Below are 25,005 nucleotides of genomic sequence, written 5' to 3' on the forward strand. Positions count from 1 at the left end.
TCATCGTCTCCGAAGCAGTGTCCCTCGGAAGGCACTTCTCAGGGCTGTCTGCACGGCCCGATTCCTTAGACTGTAAACAATGGGGTTGAGGAGAGGGGTCACCACAGTGTAGGTGACAGCAATAAGCTGGTCCCGCTCAAGAGAGTAACTGGCTTTGGGCCTCAAGTACATGAAGGAGGCACAACCGTAGTGCACGACGACCACCGCGAGGTGCGAGGCGCAGGTGGAGAAGGCCTTCTTCCGGCCCTCGGTGGAGTGGATCCGCAGGATTGCCGTCAGAATGTAGGCGTAGGAGACGGTGATGGAGGAGAAAGACACAAGGAGGACCAGCAGGCTGAGGACGAGGATGCCCAGCTCACTCGGGCCTGTGTCCCCACACGCCAGACTCAGCACGGGAGGCGTGTCACAGAAAAAGTGCTGGATCTCATGGGAGCCACAGAACGGGAGGTGGAAAATGACCAGGGTCATTCCCAGCCCAAAGAGGTACCCACTCAGGAAGGAGGCGCCAACCAGCTGGGCACAGGAGGCAGGATTCATGCGGGTGGCATAGTGCAGCGGGGCACAGATGGCCACATACCTGTCAAAGCCCATGACAGCCAGAAGGAAGCAGTTGGTACAGGCCCACGAGGCAGAGAAGAACATCTGGGCGGCACAGCCCGCATAGGAGATGGCCCGGCCCGCCACGACCAGGCTGGACAGCATCCGAGGAACGATGCCCAATGTGTAGCAGGTCTCAGAGAAAGACAGGAAGGAAAGGAAGAGGTACATGGGCGTGTGCAGGTGGCTGTCCAGCCTGATGACCACAATAATGAAGACATTGCTGGCCAGGGTGACAAGGTACAGACACAGGAAGAGCGCAAAGAGCAGGAGCTGCAGCTCCCCGAAGCCGGAGAAGCCCAGGAACACAAACCCCTTCCAGGTGGTCACATTGGCCCGGCGCATCCTGGGCGGCACCCCGATGGAGGTCTCGGTCCTTCCACCTCGCTGGGAGGTGCCCCGCTTCTTTAGACGGCAGGGGGAGGTGGATTCTCGTTTCTTCGGGCCCGTTGTAAGTCAAAGAGCGAGCTCTCATTGAGACAGCCACCAGATCTCAGAAAGGCATTTCTAGCGTTAGACACGCGGATGTACGGGTCCATTCTCGCATGCACGTAGATACACGCGCACGCACAAAGGTACATAGTGTGCACACGTGTCCGCAAACACACACGGCTATACAGATAGACACGCACAGCACATGTAAAGCGCTCATGCACAATCATGCACACTTCTCACACCTGAAACTCGTGCACGGCGCCTTTGCCATTGATGACCGCGTCCACCAGGACACCAGGCGTGTTACAAAGGCATATCTTTTGAGAGAGCACATAAATCAGAAGACTGTGCACTGCACATCTATTCGTACCAACATCGTAACAGCCACATAAGAATACACGTGTGGACACACACCCACTGCCCGCGGAACGTGACCTGGGGCGGCTCAGGGGATGCTATTTTGTAGGTCTGGTGCCCGAGCCAAGACTAGGGAAAAAGTGCCTGAATCCTAACCTAACATGCCTTCCCCCAGACAATGACGACTCTTCTCGGACACTGTGGGACACGTTCCCACAAAGACGGAGCTCAGTGACAATCCCTTGTCTGTGTGGCCCTCCCCAAAGTCTTTTCCACGTGAGTCCAAGCAGCAGACTCCAGGAAGCGGCGGACCCCTCAGGGTCAGGCCAGGCTGGGGCTGGGAGACTGGGCCGGGGAGGGCTCTGCACTCACCCAAAAAGCCTCACGGGGAGGGGAGCCCCGCTTCTCGGCAGCCAGACTGTAGATGCCTCCCGCGGCCCTGCCTGCAGGAGAGGAGACCTGACATCTGTCTCAGACACTCCTTCTCTGAGCAAAGGCGATGCTCCCAAGTGATACCAGGATAGCTTCTACACCTGTGGTCCCAGGAGGTGAGTCATCTGTGCTTCCGTCAAAACAGCGTCTGTCTCTGAGGTGCCCCAGTCCCCGTGGGAGCTGGTTCAGGAAGGAGCTCCCACTGAGCTTGTCGTTACCGTGAATATTCTTACGGGGAAAGCAGAAAAGGAAATGTGAACACAGAGATGCCAGGATCATGATGTAAACAATAATTCGATTATGTGCTAGATATTATATTTATTATTTTCACACGTTAAATCTCCTTTAAAACTTAAAATGACCTGGTTAAAAAGGGTTGACAATTGCATTTTATAGAAGAGAAAACCGAGCCTAATAGAGTTTAAGTGACCCACCCAAGATCACAGAACTCAGATTCATGCTTTTAAAGTCTCCCTGTAAGATGTAGAGTAAAAACGCAGGGACTCACCTTCCCCTGCTGTTGTCGCGAGAGCTGGAGATGACCGTTTCCAGCGTGCGCCCGGTGTCAAAGGCACACACGTTCACATGCTGAGAGCACCCGCGTTCCCCAGCCTCGCCGTCTTCCCATCCTCATCTGTCCACTCCACTTCTTTCACACACATCTTTTTATTTTAGTTTTTTAAAGATTTATTTGTTTATTTTGGAGAGAGAGAGCACGAGAGAGCGAGCCCGGGGGGGAGGGGCAGAGACCCAAGCAGACCCCCTCTGAGTGCAGGGCTCGAGCTCCATCTCACCGCCCTGAGATCATGACCCGAGTGGTCGTCAAAGGTCAGACACGTAACTGACTGAGCCCCCCAGGCGCCCCAGGCACATCTTTTTTAAAAGCAAGTTTACCTCTATCTTCTTTCCACAATATTGCAATAACTGTATCTGGATCACTGATTGTCCTGAAACTTGAAAATGTCCCGAAAGTCCAGGGTTATTCGTGCCGTGTAACCCTTCCCCCAACGTGAATTTTCCCCGAGTAGGCTGCAGTGTGACTCGGCACCTCCAACACGCGTTCTCCCCACCATCCGCTGCTTCAGTGGAAACGGTAATGATGATTGTTGACATGGATTCAATGCCAGACGTTTTGCTGACCTCCTTAGATGAATTGAGCACTCACAATATTTAAAGATTTTTATGATTACCCTCCTTTTCAGATGAGAAGAGGAAAGCGTGGGAAAATTCCTTCCTGAGGATAACACTGCCAGGTGATAACACAGTAAGAAGTGGACTCGGAAACACCCTTCATGGTAACCTGCTCAGTCAGCAGTCGAGCAGACATGTGGAAATTAGTATCACATCAGTACAACTGTTGGCTTCCTAGCCATTTTCTTTGTGCTGCTGTTTTCTCTGTTGATCTAGACATTGTAGCATGCATTTTTAACTTATCCCGCTCTACTTAAACTTAATATTGAATGATTTCCAGTAAAATATAGAAAAGTTGCAATGACATAGTTGCTTTTACTTAAATCCACTAACAACATTGTTGTAATCTTTAAACATGCACGGGGCACCTGGGTGGCTCAGTTGTTAAGTGTCTGCCTTTGGCTCAGGGTGTGATCTCGGCGTTCTGGGATCGAGCCCCACGTCAGGCTCCTCCGCTGGGAGCCTGCTTTTTCCTCTCCCACTCCCCCTGCTTGTGTTCCCTCTCTCGCTGGCTGTCTCTCTCTCTGTCAAATAAATAAATTAAAAATCTTAAAAAAAAAATAAACAGTCCTTTTTAGAAAAATGTAGAGAATACTTACATATGTGTATATAATCTTTCATATTTAACTTCACATTCACCATGTTCAGTGTTCTTCATTCTCTCCTGTGTATCCAAGTTACTATGGGTTTCAGAGTCCGTCAGCCTTCCCTTAGTGTTCCTTTTTTTTTTTTTTAAAGATTTTATTTATTTATTTATTTGACAGAGATAGAGACAGCCAGCGAGAGAGGGAACACAAGCAGGGGGAGTGGGAGAAGAAGAAGCAGGCTCATAGCGGAGGAGCCTGATGTGGGGCTCGATCCCAGAACGCCGGGATCATGCCCTGAGCTGAAGGCAGACGCTTAACTGCTGTGCCACCCAGGCGTCCCATCCCTTAGTGTTTCTTAAAGGGCATGCTTGCTGGCAGCTATCTTCATGTTTCTTTATCTGAAAATTTCTTCATTTTGCCTTTATTTGTGAAATATAGTTTTGCTGGATAAAAATTCCTGGTCAACAGGGTACTTTGTTTCATCTTCCCTTATGCCATTTGCAAGGTCTCTGTCCTCCCTAGTTTCTGATGCCAATGCTGGCGTTAGTGACATTGTCATTTTACTCCACATAACTTGTCAAATTCCTCTTGTTGTTTCAGTGTTTTCTCTTTACCTTTGGCTTCCATCAATTTGAGAACCATGTGTTTACATGTGCTTTTGTGTGTTTCTTACTTGTGATTTGTTGGCCGTCTTGACTTTGTATGTTATTGTCTTCCACCACGTTTGGGAAGTGTCCAGCTATTATTTCTTAAAATATTTTCTTTCTCTTTCTCTTTTCATTTCCTTCTGATATTCCAATCATTGAACCACTTGGTATTGTCTTGAAAATCTCACAGAATTGATTCATTTTAACTTTATTTTTTTCTTCTTCAGATCAACTTATTTCTATTGATTTATTTTCCAATCCATCTGTCCTTTCTTCTATCATCTCCAAAATGCGGTTGAGCCTATTTCATGAAAAATCTATATTTCAGCAATATGTAAAAAAAAAATTATATTTCATGACAAAAGGGATTTATTCCAAGAATGCAGGACTGATTTATTATTTGAGAATGTTCTGAGAATAATTCACCAGATTAGTCAAATAAATGAAAAAAGGTAATCTACCCATCTCAATATTTGTACAAAAATTATTTGTAAAAATCAATATCCATTGATAGATTTTTTTTTTAATAAAAGCCTGTTTCTTTTTAAAACTCAACCCACTATCCTACCTCTCTGTGAAATATTGAACTCTTTTCCCTACGATGAGCACTCTGACCACTCTATGCAACATCGCGCTGGAGTCCAGACCAGTGAAATCATGAAAGAAAAAGATATAAAAGATATAATGATTTGAAAGGGATGGTAAAACTCTTCATTTGCAAATGGCATGACTGAGGACCTGCACAATCTTACTAAATCTACAGAACTACAAACCTAATAAGTACACTTGGCAAGTTCTCAAATCAATTGTTTTTCTTTATATTAGTTACAAAAAATAAGAAATCACATTTTTAGATGTCAATTTTAATAGCATCCAAACATAGATGCTTAGAATCAACACTTAGAATTAAATTTAAGACAAGATGAGGAAGTACTCTCTATTTTAAACTCTAAACATTAATGAGATAAGATTAGAGAAAATCTAAATAAATGAAGATAGATAAATTTCATGGATAAAAAGATTCAATATTGTAATCTTGATTTCCCAAATTTACCTATAGATTCAGTGCACCTCGATAAAAAAAAATTTAAACAGGATTTGTGTAGAAATGGGCAAGCTAATTCTAAACATTATCTGGAAATGAAAAGATCTAAACAATCATGAGAGATTTGGGTGAATTAAACACCTGAGCTAAAAATTACTATAAAATAACAATATTGAAAACACTGCTACTGGCAAGAAGGTAAGTATATAGGTCCATAAAACATGTAAAGTCCAAAAACAGTCACATCTATATTCAGGTCCATCAATTTCCATAAGATTGCCTGTGCAAATCAACGAGGGAAGGAAAGTCTTTCCAACCGATGGTACTGGAATGACTGCATTTCAGTATAAGAAAAACAGAACAAAACTAAAAACTTAATCCTCACTTCCTTCCATATACACGAATTATCCCAGATGAGGTGTAGACGTAAACATCTAAAAGAACAGATCAATTAAAAGAATACACAGAAGAGTATCTTCCTTACCTTGGGGTAAGCAAAGAATTTTTTTAGGCAGGAGACAAAAATGCATAGACATAAAAAAACTGATCCATCAAACCACAAAAATTAAACTTCTGCTTATCAAAGAGCAGATGGCAGAGCAAAATGGCAGAACAACTTTACAAGAAAAGCCAATTTGTACAAAGCTAAACAGAGAGCGAGTAAGCATATGGCCACACAAAGACTTGTATAAGTGTTTTAGCTGCTTAATTCATAATTATGAAAAACTTAGAAACAGCCCAAATGACCAGAAACTGAAAAATTGCATGTTAATGATAGACAATAAATATTTTTTCAAGTCAAATAGATTCCATATCATTGTTTTGAGAAAGTAGGAAAAAAGAACTGATAAAATTATCCTCCAATATGTTATTAAAAATAACTTTTGATGATAGACCATTTGGCTACCAAGGAAGTATAACCTAAAAGGAATTTAAAAAATTCAGTAGCACTGGGGCGCCTGGGTGGCGCAGTCGTTAAGCGTCTGTCTTCGGCTCAGGGTGTGATCCTGGCGTTCTGGAATCGAGCCCCACATCAGGCTCCTCCACTATGAGCCTGCTTCTTCCTCTCCCACTCCCCCTGCTTGTGTTCCCTCTCTCGCTGGCTGTCTCTATCTCTGTCAAATAAATAAATAAAATCTTTAAAAAATAAAAATAAAAAAAAATTGAGTAGCACTGCTTTTCTTAAAAAAAAACTTTTTTTTTTGAATAAAATTAATCCCAAGCTGTCTTATTTTAGCAAAAAGAAATACTGTTCATTGATATGTAAGGTAATTTTTAAAGCACTACTTTCATTCAGGGACAATTTTACATTAAAATTTTTAATTTTCACATTTAATCAGATTTTCTCTTGTATATAAAATATGATAAAAACCTTTAAAAAATCAACTTATAAACATTTTTGTTTATACTTCTGTATGATAAGGTGATCCATCAAAAACTTATAAACAAATAAATATTTACATGCATATATATCAGAGAAGTTCATAGAGAAAAATACAAAATACATTTTAAAATGGAAGGTCTAAGATAGCAAATTACTGTTGCATCTAAATTCCACTGAATACACTATTTAAAAATGAACTATAGGAATGGTGTTAAAACATCCATATATATGCAATATGTAATTTTATATACAGGGAGATTTTATAAATATGTGTATATATATTTGTTTATTTTCCCACATGAAGAAACAGAGGGGCAGCAGCTCTGAATCTACAGGGCCCTGCCGGGGGGGGGGGGGGGGGGGGGGGGGGGGGGACACTGCAAGGGCAGAAGGAGACTGGCTGGTCAGTTCCAGGAGGGCTAGGGAGTGAAGGCGGGGTGAGGTTTCCCAGCAGAACTTGTGTGGTTTGAACCTCCCGCCCGCCCCTCAAGACAGAGCCCCAGGCTTTTTTATCAGCTTGTCCAGCTGTGGGGCAGAAGGGGAAGAGGTAGGAGTTGAAAGGTTTAAAAGCTGTCAGAAAACCACGAAGCGGAGTCAGGCTCTGTACTAGCTTCTGCCAATATCACGCTGTCTTGATTAACGCGGCTCTACAGTAGGCGTTAACACTGGGTGGAGTGATTTCCACTGGATTCTTCTTCGTCAAGAGCATCATGGGTATTCCAGAACTCATCACTTTCCATATAAATTAGACTGTGTTTGTCATTCTCTTAAAAAAAAAAAAAAAAAAGGCTTTCCGGGATTTCGACAGGATTGCATTAAGCGTATAAATCGACTTGAGGATCAATTTTGTTATCTTTTTCTAGGTTCGTGAGATAGGAATTAAATCATTATTAGAGACTCCTCCGCTCTCATAGACGCTTTAGCTGCATCCCACACCTTCTGGTATGTTGTAATCTCGTTTTGATTCAGTTATGGGAGTCATTTGTATTTCCTTTGAGATTTCCCCTATGACCATGGATTGCTTAATATTGTTTAATTTCCATGTGTTTATAGATTTTCCTATCGTCTTCTGTTCTTGATTTCTAATTTGATTCCGTTATGGTTAGAGAACCCTATGTCCCCTGTACGATCTCCATCCCTTGAAATTCCGTGCCGTTAAATAGGTGATGGGATTAAGGTGAGCACTTGTGAGGAGCGTCACGTGACGTTCGAAGTGTGGAATCACTGGATCGTACACCGGAAACTAACATCATGCTGTCTGTTAGCTAACTGGAATTAAAATAAAAACTTAAAAAAAATTCTTCTGGTTTGCCTTGTGGCTCAGGATATGATTTTTCCTGGGGTTGAGGCCGAGGGTAGGTTACCCCCTAGGCTCTGCTCTGATGCTGCTGTGGGTGGATGAGGTGTGGCTGGTGGCGGGGGGGGGGGGGGGGGGGAGGGGGGGCTGACCCTGCAGGTGTAGGAAGATTAGGGTCCCCACTGCCACTGGCTATAAGTCTCCCCACTAAGTCCCTACAGGGCTTCCCCTTTCTTGGTTCTTTGCCAGAGAGAACAAAAGTAGCTTGCATTTATTTATTTATTTATTTATTTATTTAGGTTTTGTTTTTGCCTTTGCCTGTGGACATTTTGAGATTGCAGGTTGCAGGGCTCCCCGCACCTCAATCCAGAACACATGGGGCATCAAAAGAAATCCTTGCAAGCCCACTTGCTGGTGTTCTTCAAGTGCTGAGGTCCTGGGCCAGCCCATCATCTCTGTTTCTTCTTTCAGAGTCACGTTTAGGATGGTTGAGTTATTTCCAGGCGTTTTAGGTGTATTTAGAGGGGAGGGCTGAGAAATGTGAATATAGACCGTTTTGCCTGGAACTTGAATAGATCAAAGTTTCTAAAACTGGTAAACTACTTCCCAAAATTTTCAACTATTTTAAAGCTTTTACATTCCCAACAATAGTGTGTGAGTTACACTTCTTCCAATCCTCACCAACACTAGTATGGCCAATCTTCTTTTCTTAAAGACGTTCTACTCGTTGTGTAGTGGAATCTAATTGTGATTTTATTTTATTTTTCCTAATGACTGATGATGTTGAGCACTTTTCAAGTGCTTATTTCCCATTTGTGTATATTCTTCAAATGTTTGTAAGATCTCATTGTCGGGGCGCCTGGGTGACTCTGTCGGTTAAGCATCTGCCTTCTGCTTGGGTCATAATCCCAGGGTGGTGGGAGGGTCATGTGGGATCGAGCCCCGCATCGGGCAACCTGTTCAGCAGAAAGTCTGCTTCTCCCTCTCCCTCTGCTCCTCCCCCCCACTTGTGCTCAAATCTGTCTCTCTCTCTCTGAAATAAATAATTTTTAAAAAATCTCATTGCCATTATATATATATATATATATATATATATATATGCATACGATTCTTTTGAAATCTATTTATTCAATCAATTTTGTGTCATTACATCGTTGCAAGGGCTGGACCACAACAATGTATCCCAGGAACGGGGATCCCAGCCTCTTATTTTATGGTCTTTCCTAGCACTCCTCCGTGGCTCCTCCTCTGACCACTCAGCTCCAACGTGTCCCGTCTCCTCTGAACAGTTTCAGCCCTTGGCACCCAAAAGTGCTGTTCCCTTTCCAAAGGCTCTGTCTCCTTTCCTCCACCAAGGTGCAAATTCCTTGTAAGAAGAGACCATTCCTTCTCAGAGGACAGTCTTCAGACATGTGAGCCCTTCCCAAATACCCAGGAGGGGAGCTGGTGATGAGAGGGTGAGAGTGTCAGGGAGGGGGGGCACTGGGGATGAGCCTCCCTCCCCCCTCTGCCAAAACAAAACTTGCGAATTAGCACGGACAGAATATGAACTCTGCAAGTTTTAAATCCCCAGAGATCCCCAGCAGAGTTTTACTAGTCACGGTTACACAAAGCCCTGTAACTAATGAGAGAAATTACAAAGTCGAGCGAGAAAGTTCTCTTGCTCCCTCTGATGAAAGGAGAGAGGAATCCCCGAGGGTCTCCTAACCAGAGCCAAGCCTCTAGAGCGGAGGAACCTCAGGCCCTCGTGATGATCAGACAGCAGCTCTGAACTGGTAGAAGAGGTTCTTAACCACTGTGGTTTAGCGAGTGGTAGAAACAGAACAGAGCTCGCGTGGCCCAGCCTCACGGCTCAAGTCAGAAGCTCTAGGCCACAGGAAGCCAAAGCTTGCACAAAATCAGAGCCCTTTTCTCACTCTCCAGCTAGGGACACGTAGACCCAGAAGGTTCACGGACTTCCCAAGGTCATTAAACTAACAGGATAAAGCTAAAAATGCAGCGTTAGGCCAGTGACTTTTACAGTAAGCGGCTCTCTGTCTCTTCTGAGTGAAGAACAAAGCATGTTTCCAACAACGTGAGGACCATCGTGGACGAGTATAACCCGAGCACTGAGTTGGCTTTGGGCCCTGATAAAACACACAAGGTAGGAAACTCTGGTAGATGATTTGACTCTGTTTTCCTCACAATTCATAGTCCCTGCATTTTCTTCAAGTTACCATTTCTCTGTGACTGGGGAAGGAAGGGTGTGTATTTCTTTGTCAGTGGATCCATATTCCAAACTGAATTTGGTACAAGTTGATTTAGGGAAAACTTCAGGGACAGGTGAGGGTAGGGTGGGCTATGATACCCTCACCCCACTACACACACAGACATCAGAATATGTCAGAGTGGGGGGGAGTCTGAAATTCACCCGCTACTACTGACTGTCCACCAAGCAGGCACTGAGCGCACCATTAGGTAAGAACTAGGTTGGGGCGCCTGGGTGGCGCAGTCGTTAAGCGTCTGACTTCGGCTCAGGGTGTGATCCCGGTGTTCTGGGATCGAGCCCCACGTCAGGCTCCTCTGCTGGGAGCCTGCTTCTTCCTCTCCCACTCCCCCTGCTTGTGTTCCCTTTCTTGCTGGCTGTCTCTATCTCTGTCAAATAAATAAATAAAATCTTTTAAAAAAAAAAAGAACTAGGTAAGGAACAAGCTGCCCTGGAATAGGTATTGCTGACAATGTGCATTTTCAAAATGCTTCTCAGTGTAATGATGGTTTGAACCCAAGCCCTCTGGGCTGTTTAGGAGGGGACACGGCGTATTGTGTGAAATCAGGTTGTTCTGCAATTGGTATGTTCGGAAGAGCTTGAGGGGCCCCTGGGTGGTTGCAGTCGGTTAAGTGTCTGACTCTTGATTTCGGCTCAGGTCATGATCTCAGGGTTGTGAGATCGAGCCCCGCATCAGGCTCAGCCTGGAGGCTGCTTAAGACTCTCTCTCCCTTGCTTCTCCCTGCACCTCTCCTCCCCTCCCCATTCTCTCTCTCTCTCTAAATTAAATAAATAAACCTTTAAAAAAGAAAAGAAAGAGCTTGAGTTCTGCACCGAGGACACCAGGTACTAAAAACAACTTGCTTTGCCCCTCGGTTCTCCCCCTCACCCCACTCTGGGTACTCAGCGATTCATCTTTGAGTTCCACAGTCCAATTGCTCTTCTTCAGAGATCCTGTGAAGGGTCAAGAGAACTAGGAAACTTTCGTGTGTAAAGTGCTCTCCGGAGGCAGGAATTGTGCACAAGGCTTAGCGATAAGCGGAAGGGCGTAGGGGATCCAGTGTTTGTGGGAGGGGAGAAAGTCGTCTGAGACAGGAGGCTGTTTGCGGGGGGGAAAATCGAACAACAAGCTGCAAGTGTGGGTGTGGAGACACTAAATTCGGGTGCTAGGCAGCCTTGCCTGAAATGCCCCTAAGGAAGCCCGGCGACCATTTAGACACTGCCCCTCCTAATATTACTGCCACAGGCAGGAAGACAAAACAATGCTCTGGTCTTCTCTTGGGGAGATTACCACCCACAGGGAGCAGGTATGGGTACACTGAGAGGAAGTGGGAAACAGGAAAGAAGGAAGGGTGGTGGGCAAGATTAGTCACATGGTTCACATGTGGCCAAGAAAGAAAAGTCTCGTCAGGTCTAGGAGGACAAAAGAATTAAGGAGATCTCTAAGAGTCCTTAGGGCTATGGATTATTTCTGCAGCCTTTAATAATCAAAGTTTATAATGATAGAACTCTATTTTATTTATATTTATTTGTACATGTTAAAATTATATAATTATAATTTAGACCATTTTCCTACTGCCTATTCGGTCAGTGACCAGCTCGATTCTGCTGACAGAGGCTTCATCTTCGCCTGAACCAAACCTAATTGAGAGCGGAAGGTCTATCTCTCTCCCAGCACACTCTGCAATGCTGAGTAACAAAGTAAAAGGGAAGCTGTTTACAGATGCAGCGCTCTTTTGGATAACTAACCTAGCCGTCGCAACACGTATCGGGACTCATTACCTTCTTAATACCCCTTGTATTAGCACTGTGAGACGTACCGAAATCCGGGACTGACAGCCTCTTTCCTCAAGGAAAAAAACATTGATAAATGGAAAGAATATACAATTAAAGTCAAAACAGTTGGATTCTAGCTACAAATATGCCACATCGTAGACACAACTGTCTTATTTCTAGAACGAGGGAAATCATCACAGCTGCCACATGCCCCCCGCGGCTGAGCCGTGCGCTTCCCGTTTGCATTGTCCAGAGTAAACCCAATCAACATTACAAGGGATTTGGCAAAAGGCAGGCCTGATCACTGCTATTATTAGGTATGTGGGCAGGTGGGAGAGGAGGAACAATAGCTCGCTATAGCACAACACAGGGAACGTGTTATATATAAGGAAAGGCAGCATGTCGCGGAAGTTAGAGGAGGATGAGATGAAATCAGACGCGGAATTATCGAAGAATTCACAGAATCTCTAGCATTTCTCTTTTTCAGATGCTAGGCTTGGCACTGAAGAAACGGGCAAATCTTCAGCTGCTACCTGCCCTGTGCTTGGATCAAGTGTCTGTTTATCAATACCGTCCACGTACTCTAATCAATCACTTTTATTTATTTACTTATTTATTTATTTATTAAGATTTTATTTATTTGTGTGACAGACAGCTGGCAAGAGAGGGAACACAAGCAGGGGGAGTGGAGAGGAAGAAGCAGGCTCCCAGTGGAAGAGCCTTATGTGAGACTCGATCCCGGAACGCCGCGATCACGCCCTGAGCCGAAGGCGGACGCTTAATGACTGAGCCACCCAGGCGCCCCTCTAATCAATCACTTTTAATCTGAAGGGTCCGGGAGTGTCCTATCTCCCTCTCCTCAGAGTACAGGGAAGGGAACATGTGCTTTACTTTCTTTTACTATTTCAGGACCCAAATGTCTTCTTCAAGAAGAAATGACGACTCTGGGCTTCCTGGCAGTTACAAGCCATTGTCCAAAAGTGGTCCCCAAATTCCTAACAAACCAATTATCAACCTTCACTCATTACGTATTTACAGACAATATTATATGTGGAAGTCGCTTTGTCAGACCCTGACGGTGTATTAACTACCGTAGTGTTTTTAGTGTTCAGAGATCAAACTGGCTCACGTAATGCACCTGAATTCCCTTTATCTGAATGTCCATTAGAATCTTTTCCCTCATTATCTTACCAGCCAATAAAGTCCTTTCAAAAATTAAGCCACCCAATAAGTGATCAGGAATTGATCGCTGAAAAAAGGTGTAACGAGTGAGTTAAAATTAGGAAAACACATAGCCTATTTACACATGGTGTTTTGCTAAACTAAATGAAAAATCAGTTAGTAATTATAACTCTGATCATCTGTCTTATTCACACCACAATTTTCAAAGAATAATGGAGAATGGAATATTCATTTGTTGTTTCTTTCCGATTTCAGACATGCAAACAATGAAGGTTAACCAGACGGTCCTGAACGAATTCGTTCTTGTTGGCTTCTCCATGTACCCACATGTGCAGATATTCCTCTTCGTGGTCTTCCTTTGCCTCTACCTTCTCAGCCTCACAGGTAACCTGGCCATCATGGGTCTAACCTGGGTGGACAGATCTCTCCACACCCCTATGTACCTCTTCCTTGGGGCCCTCTCTTTCTCCGAGACTTGCTACACACTGGCCATCATCCCCAAGATGCTGGCGGATCTGCGGACTGGGCACAGAAGCATCTCAGTTGCGGGCTGTGGCTTGCAGATGTGTTTCTTCTTGGGACTCGGTGGCACCAACTGCATCGTCCTCACCTTGATGGGATATGACCGCTTTCTGGCCATCTGCAACCCTCTCAGATATCCACTGCTTATGACCGACGTGGTGTGTGGACAACTTGTGGCCTCTGCATGGGCTGGAGGCTTCCTTATCTCTCTGATAGAGACTGTGCTGATATTCAGGGCCTCCTTCTGCAGCCCCAACCTGGTCAAACACTTCTTCTGCCACATGCGGGCGGTGGTGAGGCTGTCTTGTGCAGACAGCGACCTCACAGAATCCATTGTGACGGCGATCTCAGTGTCAGCTTTGACGGGCACCTTCCTGCTCATCCTCACCACTTACGTGTTCATTCTTTCCACCGTCTTCAGGATCCCGTCAGCCGAGGGCAAGCAGAAGGCCTTCTCTACCTGCGCCTCGCATCTCACAGTGGTCATTGTCCACTTCGGCTTTGCCGCTATTGTCTATCTGAAGCCAGAAGCCTCGGGAGGAGATGACACGCTCATGGCGGTCCCCTACACGGTCATCACTCCTTTCCTCAGCCCCCTCATTTTCAGCCTCAGGAATAAGGACATGAAGAATGCCTTAAGGAAGGTGCTGGGAAAGAGGAGCTTCTTGAATAAATAATCCTGGATTATTGCCGTGACTGACTGTCCCCCGACGTCAGTAGACATTTATCCCGTGACGTCAGGAGAAGCCGGTGCCATTTCCCTTTTTCCAGAGGTGGTCATGTAGGAATCCAGAGACTGAGTCTGGGAACTAAAGCATCACAGACTTCTACTTAGTTTGTTAAGAAAGTTGTTCAACCACTCGTCCTTCTACTGGCTGCTTCTGAAGACCGAGGGCTTCTGCTGTCAGCCACCGGGTGTCCCGCATCACTGAGGGAAGGTGAAGAGCAAGACTGTGGAAGGGAAAAACAACCCCTGTGACCACAACACTAAGAGATGTTATATCTATGTCTAAGGACACAATGGCTGAGGAATTTTTCCTGGCAACGTTGTGAGGCATTGGGCTGCGCCTCCCAGGAGATGAGCCATTTCTAGTAGGTGATACACCATGTAGAAATCGCCAACTGCCTGTGCACGCCGGGATTGATATCTCAACTTGTTAAGTCCACTGCCATACTGGTGGATGAAGGTTTTTTTTTTTTAAACATTTTATTTATTTATTAGAGAGAAAGAGAGCATGAATGGGGGGAGGGGCAGGAAGAGAGGGAGAGAGAACCCCAAGGGGACTCTGAGCTGAGCACAGAGCCTGAGACGGAGCTCGATCCCATGACCCTGAGATCATGACCTGAACCCAAATCAAGAATTGGATGCATAACCAATGGAGCCACCCAGACACCCCTGATTACTGAAGCTTTTTAAAAACACTGTTCATGACTGTGTCCTTCTAGTGACAGTCAGACGCTCACTTCTGAATATCTAGGATATCGTGGAACGTTGATCCATCAAGCAGACACGGCAGTAGAGCCGGCGTGTTCTATGACTGGCTAAACACACACACACACACACACACACACACACACACACACAATATCATGATATTGAAGCGTTTGACAGTGGCAGGTGTTTCGGAATCATTTCGGCAGACATATGATGTGTAATGAAGGAAACCAGATGACCACAGCCTCAGATCTTGACATCGCCCAGAAGACTTAGAATTAGAAGCACTGGGGAGGTTGTATCACAAGAGTAATATAATGCATATTATTTCCTATATTTCCATCTGAACACTGGAAAGCTATATCCCATAAGCTTTGACTTGCAGTATTTCCATTTTGTCCCATTCAGATCATTTTTGAATTGGCACATAAATGCATCGATGGCATCCCCATCATCAGCAACAATTGGAATCTGGTTTTAAAATATATATCACATTTTGAAGCTATGAAAATATCAAAGCCCTAGGAATAAATTTAACAAAAGACATGCAAGGCCTCTGCATAGAAACTGTAAAGCATTATTAAAATAATTCTAAAAGACCTATATAAATGATGAGATACGCTATGTCATGGATTAGAAGACTTGGTGCGGTCTGGATGTCCATTCTCCCCATGCTAACCTATGTTTCAAAGAATTCCCAAGGAAAAACCTCATAGTGTCTTTTTTTGTGTATGAAAACTATAAGGGGATTTAAAATTTAAATGGATTTACAATTAGACAAGACATTCTTGAAAAATAACATATATGTTATATGTAAAAATAATATATATAGTATGTGTGTGTGTGTGTATATATATTACCAAATATCAAGACTCATGCAGCTACCATGTAGAATTGGCCCAACTGACAGACCAACAGAGAACAAGAGAGCCCCCAAAGGCCCATGCACACAGGGGCGTTGGCTTTATGATAAATATGGCTTTGCGGAGTGGTTAGAAAATAGCAGACTTTTCAAAAACTCATGCTAGGAAAATTGCATATGCATATATGCATATCCCTACGGAGGAAACCTGCTTCCATAAACAACAAGAGCAAGAATCCATTTCTGGGTACCAAGCCTGAATTTGAAAGGCAGAACAATAGACTTTTAAATATAATAAAGCTATTGTTGATACAGAAAATTACCTTCACAATGGCCTTAGGATAGGAAAAGATAGTCTAAACTGGGCATTAAAATCTTAACGAAAAATGAGAAGATCGATTAAATTGAAACGGAGAAATTGTGTTCGTTAAAACAGCATTATTCATAAATGGATGGGCAAGTAAATAAACTGAAAAGAAACTTCAGGAAAATATTAATGTAAAATGTGGGGTAGAGATTACTTTTGGAGGGAGGGGCGCGCAGAGGGACTCCCAGGGGCAAAGTTCTTTTCCTTGATCTAGGCGGTGATTGGGAAGATGTTTGCCTGATAAGAATTTCACTAAACTCTGTATTTGTTTGGATGATTTTTGAATCTGTGTTTTATTTGAAAATCTAAAGACTAAGCAAGGAATTCCGTAGAATGAGAGAAAATATATACAACACATACATTTGGCAAAAGGCTCTTACACAGTATACATATAATCCGTACCCAAAACAAAAAAAAAACAAAAAACATTCTGATCAATAGCAAAAATGTTCAAGAGCTATGAAGAGATCCTTTCTAAATGAAAATATTCAAGTAAATACGTAGAAATGTGCCTCATCTCATTGGCAAATATGGTCGGGGACATTCACACCTACTTGAGCGGTGAGCATTGGAAGGGCCGGGGATAACCAGTGTTGCCGCAGAAGTCTTGTGCGTTCCCTAGAGGGTGTTTATGGGCTCGGTCACTGCAGAGAACAGTCTGGTAATGTTGCAGAAAAATAAGAATCAGACCGGCGAGAGACCAAGTGACACTCGGAGAAGTAGGAGAACTCGGATTTATTTTACGCCAGCGGACCCAGATGAGCTCGTGCTCCAAATTCTGGGCCCCGGGCAACGGGGTTACAGGGCTCTTACAGGGGAGTGCAGGCACTCAGGCTCCAAGGGCTATGCCCACTGCTGGGAGGTGGGTTTGAACTGGGGGAGTGGGGGCTGTTTCAGGCAGGAACAGTAGCACGGGAAGCCTGTTTACAGAGGCAGAAACTGCTGCTTATCTCTTGCTGCCAGTGGGGCTTCTGGTTATCTCTGGTTCATTGTTAGTAACTTTCCATCTTCACGGGCCTCCTGGCCTGGGCCGACGGGCAGTTTCCCTCTTCAGTATTACACACTTACTAGTTAGTCCCTCAGGGTCCTGGAAACCTTGCTTCCAAAATTCCTTAGACTTACACTCTCCCTAACCCCTCCCAACTTGGAAGTATATAAGGGGCCACTCCTCGTGACCCCGGTTCAGCTCTTTTTGCCCAAGGGTCCCGTCCCTGTGCTTTAATAAAACCAGCTTTTTGCACTGAAGACGTCTTAAGAATTATTTTTTGGGGGGCGCCTGGGTGGCACAGCGGTTAAGCGTCTGCCTTCGGCTCAGGGCGTGATCCCGGCGTTATGGGATCGAGCCTCACATCAGGCTCCTCCGCTGTGAGCCTGCTTCTTCCTCTCCCACTCCCCCTGCTTGTGTTCCCTCTCTCGCTGGCTTTCTCTATCTCTGTCGAATAAATAAATAAAATCTTTAAAAAAAAAAAAAAGAATAATTTTTTTGCCATGTGCTCTGAACCCCAGCATCTTTCCTACATCAAGTTTTTTTCTGTTCTCAACCTAAATGTGCAAAGTGTTCATTGTTCCTTCTATGTGTTGTAAGAATTGACTCTGTTTGAGACACTGCTCTGGCTATGGGGAAAACAGACCCAAAGGAAAGTCTATCCTTCCTTCCTTCCTTCCTTCCTTCCTTCCTTCCTTCCTTCCTTCCTTCCTTTTCCTTTCCTTTCCTTCCTTTCTTTCTAGAAACTCACGTTCTCCTCGTGGAAGGGCCAGACAATGATGGTAGAGCATGGACTGGAAATTCCTGGAGATCTGCGGGAGCGTCCAGTACACAGACCCGCACAGGACGACTAGATGGTTTCAGCCGTCCCGAGGGCCACTGTCCCCACACAAGACTGCTCTGCCTCAGTGTCTCAGCGTCACTGAAGACGCCCAGGAGAAACGGGGAAGAGACAGCCGGGAGGAGCTGTGGGGCGGGGGACAAAACGCATCTCAGACACTGACCTCAAGAGCTTCCCTTCAAAGGAGCCCACGTTTGTTTTTACTGTGAGCAACATATGCTTCTGGCAGGTTAAAAACAATAGGGCAATCAGCTGCTGGGAAAAGACAAAGGAAGAAAACCGGGTGTCTTGGCCCCAGCGGCAGAAGCATATTTTGAGGATGGCAGGGCCGACCTTTCCCCCCAGGCTTGCACAACCTTGAGCCCACCCGCCCAGTGCCCAGAGCACCCTGCCAATCACAATGGCTCGTCACTGTACTGGCAGAGAAATAAAATTCTGTGATTTAAGCCACTTTAATTTGGGGGTTTGGGTGGTTGCAACTGTAGCTACACTGTATGGTTAATATAATAAAATTCCTAACAACGTGTCCAGTCCACAGTATGTGCTCACTATGGGGCGGGTGTGCGGTATCGGTGAGGCGAGGTCCGGAGCCCACGACCAAGAAGGAATTCTTGAGGCATCTTTGGTGCAAACAGCTGTTTTTATTAAAGCACGGGGATGGGACGTGTGGGCAGAAAGAGCTGCACCGGGGTCATGAGGAGTGGCCCATTATAAGTATTTTCAAGTTGGGAGGGGGCTAGGGAGAGATTCTAAGGAATTTTGGAAGCAAGGTTTCCAGGACCTTGAGAGGACGAGCTATTGGTGTGAAAAGGTCATTTGTTACTCTCCAATAATAATAATATCAGTGGGCCCTATGCTTGGGGGGTAGAGATAAAGGAAGTTTCCAAAGGAATTTTTATATGTTAAAGTAGACTTACAGGGTCCTGGGGGAGGGGGTGGGGTCAGGCTAGGACTGCCTTTTGCCCTTAGCAAAGTATTAACATTGAGTCCCTAGAGGAAGGTCACTCTGCCTGTTTCAAGGACTTGTCAATGGTTTGTAGAGAGCAAGGAAATGTAATTGTGTCTACATACATTTCCTTCCGGAAGCTAGGTTATTGATAGCTTTGTTCTTGTAAATTGCTAAGACATTAAAACTGAGGGAGACGCCTGTCCTGCAGGATTGTGGGCTCCATAAATTAACTATTTGTTATTTCTTTCAGCCAGGACATCCCATGGGGGGGGGGGTGTGGGGTGTCAGCTTTTGCTTTGTCCTCAGCTTGCCCTCTGTCCCCTCATCAACTACATGGCAACTGTGTATCTTTTTCCTGATCCATTGAAAGAAGTGTAGGAGCAGCTCCTTCTGTTTCACTTTAATTTCTCTCTATTGTCACCACCCCCCTTCCTGAAACTATCTGGCCCCTCACCCTCCAGGACTGTACTCGTGATTCCTTTCTTGGCTAATTGTTGGTCTTTTTCCTTTTTTGGTCCGCAAAGCCCGTTCTTCAAGTGGGCCTGTTCACTTTCCTCTCTCTCTAGATTCCGTTCCTCTGGTTACAGCTCTCAGATCTGTTTCTGTCATACTCGTGATTACTTTTTATTACTTCCAGGGTTATAATCAGAAGACAGGCCTAAGATCCAGGCCAACATTTCTAATATCGGTGCATTTCTTTGGGCTTCACGTGTCAAGAGTGAATTTGTCACCCATTTCTCAAGTTGTTCTCTTGTGTTTTAGTTCTGGGAGTTCTCACTCCGCACCACTCAGGCTGAGAACGTGCAGAGATAACTGTAATTCTCCCAATCCTTCAGGCCTCAGTTCCATTGTTCGTAGCCCTATTGTTTTACAGGGCGGAGTGGGAAATTACTTCTAGTACAGTGCGCTCCCTTCCCAATACTGCACCCTAAATGGAGGTCGTTTTCATGTGGTTTGGAGGGTTGGGGTCCAGAGCCGGTGGCCAGGAAATAATTCTTTTTTTTTTTTAAATAATAATTTTTTATTATGTTATGTTAGTCACCATACAGTACATCCCTACTTTTTGATGTAATGTTCCATGATTCATTATTTGTATATAAGACCCAGTGCACCATGCAACACATGCCCTCCTTACTACCCATCACCAGCCTATCCCATTCCCCCCTCCCAAAGCCCTCAGTTTGTTTCTCAGAGTCCATAGACTCTCATGGTTCATTCCCCCTTCTGCTTACCCCCCTTCCTTCTTCCCTTTCTTTTCCTACCAATCTTCCTACTTATGTTCCATAAATGAGTGAAACCATATGATAATTGTCTTTCTCTGCTTGACTTATTTCGCTTAGCATAAGCTCCTCCAGTCCCGTCCATGTTGCAGCAAATGTTGAGAAATCGTTCTTTCTGATAGCTGAGTAATATTCCATTGTATATATGGACCACAACTTCCTAATCCAGTCATCTGTTGAAGGGCATCTCGGCTCCTTCCACAATTTAGCTATTGTGGACAATGCTGCTATGAACATAGGGGTGCATAAGGCCCTTCTTTTCACTACGTCTGTATCTTTGGGGTAAATACCCAGTAGTGCAATGGCTGGATCGTAGGGTAGCTCAATTTTTAACTTTTTAAGGGACCTCCACACTGTTTTCCAGAGTGGCTGTACCAACTTGCATTCCCACCAACAGTGTAGGAGGGATCCCCTTTCTCCACATCCTCTCCAACAATTGTTGTTTCCTGCCTTGTCAATTTTTGCCATTCTAACTGGTGTAAGGAAAGAATTCTTGAGACATCTTTGGTGCAAAATGGTGGCTTTACTAAACCATGGGGACAGGACCTGTGGACAGAGAGCTGCTGGGGGGGCGGGCGGGAGGGGGGAGTGGGGAGGTGGTGAGGGTTGAGGTTTATACCCTTTGGAGCTGGGGGAAGTAAAGACAAAGGGGAGTTTCCAAAAGGACTTTCATATGCTAAAGAGTCACAGGACCCTGGAGGCCTTGCTATTGTCACACTAATGTTTTTTCCTCCAGCAAAACCTTAGCCTCAAGTATTTGTCAGTGGGCTAATTTTATCCACACTTCCTTCTGCCCTCATTTCCCACATCAATTCGACCTCTGCTTGCACACTTGCAGGGACGGGGAGATCAGTACATAACACAGGAGGTAACCTGCCCCGTTTGTGACGGCTCCAGCAGACAGAGAAGCACGAAAATGGCCTGGGCATGAAAGGCAGGCAGGAACCCAGAGCTGTGGTCAAGGAAAACCCCTCATTGCGAGAAGCAGATTCAGATTTGAGCCAGGAATCCAGTGCCTGAAATGACTCCCCTGCCCAGACTCAGACCCTGCTCTCCCTACCCCACCGTGTCCCCTCCTAGCCCAGCAGTATTCACGAAGGGACGTGAAAAGGGGCAGGCAGGGAAAGACGTTTCCACCACTGGATCTTGTAGATGTATGAACAGGACCTGAAGCATCTTGTCCTCACTCATGAACACACAAGTGATACTGATGCAAGGTGGTCTGGGTGTGACAGATATTTTCTCAAAAAAAGGTAATGGTCTAAAACACCAGACAATTAATTTATCTGGAACTTTCTTACTTTATTGTTCTACTTCCTCAATCTTAAGGAAGCCAGATGGACTTTAACTTGAATTGTCAATAAGTCTGTCTAAGGATGTAGACAGCACCTGGCTGGCACTCAGGCAGGGAAGTCAACGACTTCGTTCTGCTTCTCTCCAGGGCTATGTCCCTCCAGATTTCGCTCTTTCATTATAGGATGGCCTCTGAGTGACTTGGACCCAATCTTGCTGGGGAGAGGTAGGTCACCATGACAATGCGTCCTAAGGGACTCTGTCCCCGCTGATGAGGGGATAAGAGCTGGCTACCGCTGTCCCTGTCTGCTTCAAGGCTCACCCGCCAAGACACTGTCCTGTCTCGCTCGCCATGGATGATTCAGAGACCAACATGCAAAATCAGCTTTACTGACGACCAGCGGGGGCAGCGGGGGCAGCGGGGGCTCATGCACCGTCCAGAAGCAGCAGGTAACCAGCGTCCCGACAAACATCCGAAGACAGAGCCGTGAATGAGTGCAGAGGTCAGGCAGGCAAGGGACGAGGCAAACTTCTGTGAGAAGATCTGCCTCACTCAGGTTCGAGGCGTGAGAGCCTCGTTCATTCCCTAGGCCTTCCAGATCCCTCAGAATCCTGAGAATCTCTTGAATTTCTCCAGATGTTCCATTGGCTTAAAATCAAAACCAGCTTAGTCATGCAAACATCTTGTACTGAGATCCCTGCTATTTGACTCATATTCAAATGTGTACCGTTATGGAGTTAAAGCCTGAGAGGCACATTTAAAATGTTTGCAGGTATAAGGGATGTTTCTCGTTCCATTGCAGCGAAGTGCTAGAGGTCTGTGCACATGTGGAGAGGACAGGATATTGTGTATGCAAAGGGGAAATCCTGCGCGCAGAGGCTGATGGTAGGAGAGGTGGGGGACCTACCGTGTTTGGAGAGTAGCACCTCCTTGCCCCAGCACGGGACCAAAGCCATATCTACCATATTCAGTCCATAACATCATAGCCCAAATTCAAGTGAGATGTTAAAAAACCATGGATTGAGTCTGACCGCTGAACACAGACAAGCCAACCACAAACCCCTGCTTCTACCTGACCGAGTCTATCTGGCTTCACCAACGGTTAGTCACTTACACTGGGGCCAGGATAGGATGGGGACTCCGTTTACTGCCATAACTTCATGGCCAGACTTTCGGGTGTATCCCAGCTCCACAATTTCCTAAGCTGTGCCATCTTGAAGAAAAAAAAATCACTCCTATCTCTGTATCCTCTATAAAATAAAGGGACAAAAGTGCTTGGGCGACGGGGCCGTTGGGGTATAAAGCTAGCACATGGAAAGTTCTCAGTGCCTCGCACGTCGGATCAGTTCTGTCGTCTTCTCTATGGGCCATGCGGACTAGGACAATAATTACGTTTCCAGACAGAGCTCAGCTTTTGAGTCACCAGATTGTTTACTGAGTTACAATTATTCAATTTGTGATAATCAAATGAAGAATTCAAGGCAAACGAAACAAAGCATTTTCTCTGAACACGGGAGATGGCTGTGTGCAGAGCCCTGCCCGAGGCATCTCGGCATGAAGGTTTGTGTGGCTTCCTGTGGGGGCCGCCAGGGGCCAGGCAGGTGCCGTCAGGCTCCGTGTCTGTGGCACGGACGAGGTGGCATGTTTGGAGAGGAGCAGCCAGGAGCCCAGGCAGTTACACTGATATAAATAGCAAGCGGGGTGGCCCCGGTGACGTCTGCATGGTTTCAAGCCCACAGAGTTCTGGGATCACCAACGCGTTTTAAAATAGCAAGTATGGTTCACACTGTGGGCAAATCATCCTCACGTAGATCATGTCTTTGTCACACAGCCTAATAAAGTGAGAATGGCCGATGTCACCAGCAGGAGCAGCGTCCCTGTCTGATAGACAAGAAACAGGTGCAGCCTTCTACCTCTGGCACAGAGAAGGGGCATCAATTTCCCAAGCTCCTAAATTATTACATTATTTACCTACTACCTCATTCAATAGAGGTTTATTTTTACCCATTATATGCAAAGCACTGAACTTAATGAGGCTAGAGAAACCAGTGAGAGTTTCTACTCTTGAGGATGGAAAACCCAGGTCAATGCATAACGACCCCAATCCGTTAGTAGATCTGTTACTAGAGTGCTAGTCCCAACAGCAGATGGAAGGGACTCCTGGACAACGTCTTCACAAAAAAACTGATGTTTATGATGTCTGGGCATGTGCAGAAGACCAGAGGGAGAGCGCAGAGGTGTCTTCAAGAGTCTGGCTCACCTGGAGGGGGTGGCTGGTGATGGATGGGGGAGGGGAGGTGGAAGGGAGAGAGGAGCCAGGGCAAAATGAGTCTTACAGCGTCATGCAGTCCTGAGTGTGGCTAATGAGCTGCTCTTGGTTCTAAGGGGAACTGCAATGGAATAATCCTAGAGATCTTCCCTGTTAATTATCAGCCGTCAAACCAGAGATGTTTTCAAGAGCTTATCACTCTGAATGTTGAAATTCAGGCTCACCTGTCCCTTGCTACCTTCATGGTGGAATGCTGCCCTGACCTCCCGAAGTATCGCGGGGCAGCAGAGGACGCCTGTTGTCCAAGCCCGACAATGAGGACAAGACGTGGCCCAGAACTTACACAAGGAACAAACAACACAAGCCATCAGTGCCCACAGCGCACGGGTAACTCAGGGCTACCTGAGGCCTCTGAGTGCCCTGAGTCAGAAGCAGTCTCTCTGGTGTGTGTGTGGGGGGGGGGGGGGCTCCTCAGACAGGGAGGGCAGGTCTGGAGCCCAGAGCAGAAATCGGGGAGAGATGGGGTCATAGTGTCGAGGGGCCAGAGTTGCCCCAGCGGGAGGGGAAAGCCCTTGGCAACAGCAGCCAGTCCAAGCAGCAAAAAGCATTTTGTTTTCAACGACTTAGCTAGAAGCCGAGGACGATGGGGATGGGAAGTGATACTGAGGGGTGGGCAGGAGCTGGGTCTTGGGCTCCTCTGGGTGCAAGGGAGCCGGTCTGCAGGCTTGCGGTGGAACGAGCAGACACCTTAAGGCACAAGGGGGTGCGGAGCAAGGCTGGCCTCAAACACACTTGAAACCAGACCGTGTATTTTCCAGGCTGCTTCCCACGCTCCACCTCCTTTCTAAGGGCTGCTTTCCCCCAACCCTCAGGACTTTCAAGCAAATTTCACGCGGTGCTGCAGCTGGAAAGAACTCTAGTTTGTATCCAGTTATTGTACGTTACAAAATATGTATCCGAGGAAGTAAATGATTCAAGATCACACGAATCAAGGCTGAAAGTCAGCCCACTAATGATTTAGTTGTC

General features: G+C 45.8%; 2 protein-coding genes across 2 annotated transcripts; one reads left to right on the forward strand and one right to left on the reverse strand.

Annotated features, from left to right (window-relative positions):
- LOC113246753 (olfactory receptor 10Z1) lies at nt 1-942 on the reverse strand. The gene has a single exon (XM_026487443.3). The coding sequence runs from the start codon at nt 940-942 to the stop codon at nt 1-3; it is 942 nt and encodes a 313-aa protein (XP_026343228.2).
- A 12,445-nt stretch (nt 943-13,387) lies between these two features.
- On the forward strand, nt 13,388-14,374 carry LOC113246704 (olfactory receptor 10X1). Its single transcript, XM_026487371.2, has one exon. It carries the CDS (start codon nt 13,388-13,390, stop codon nt 14,372-14,374), a length of 987 nt encoding a protein of 328 aa, XP_026343156.1.
- Nucleotides 14,375-25,005: the final 10,631 nt, after the last annotated feature.

Source organism: Ursus arctos, unplaced genomic scaffold, assembly GCF_023065955.2.
Source record: "Ursus arctos isolate Adak ecotype North America unplaced genomic scaffold, UrsArc2.0 scaffold_2, whole genome shotgun sequence".
Classification (NCBI taxonomy): Eukaryota; Metazoa; Chordata; class Mammalia; order Carnivora; family Ursidae; genus Ursus; species Ursus arctos.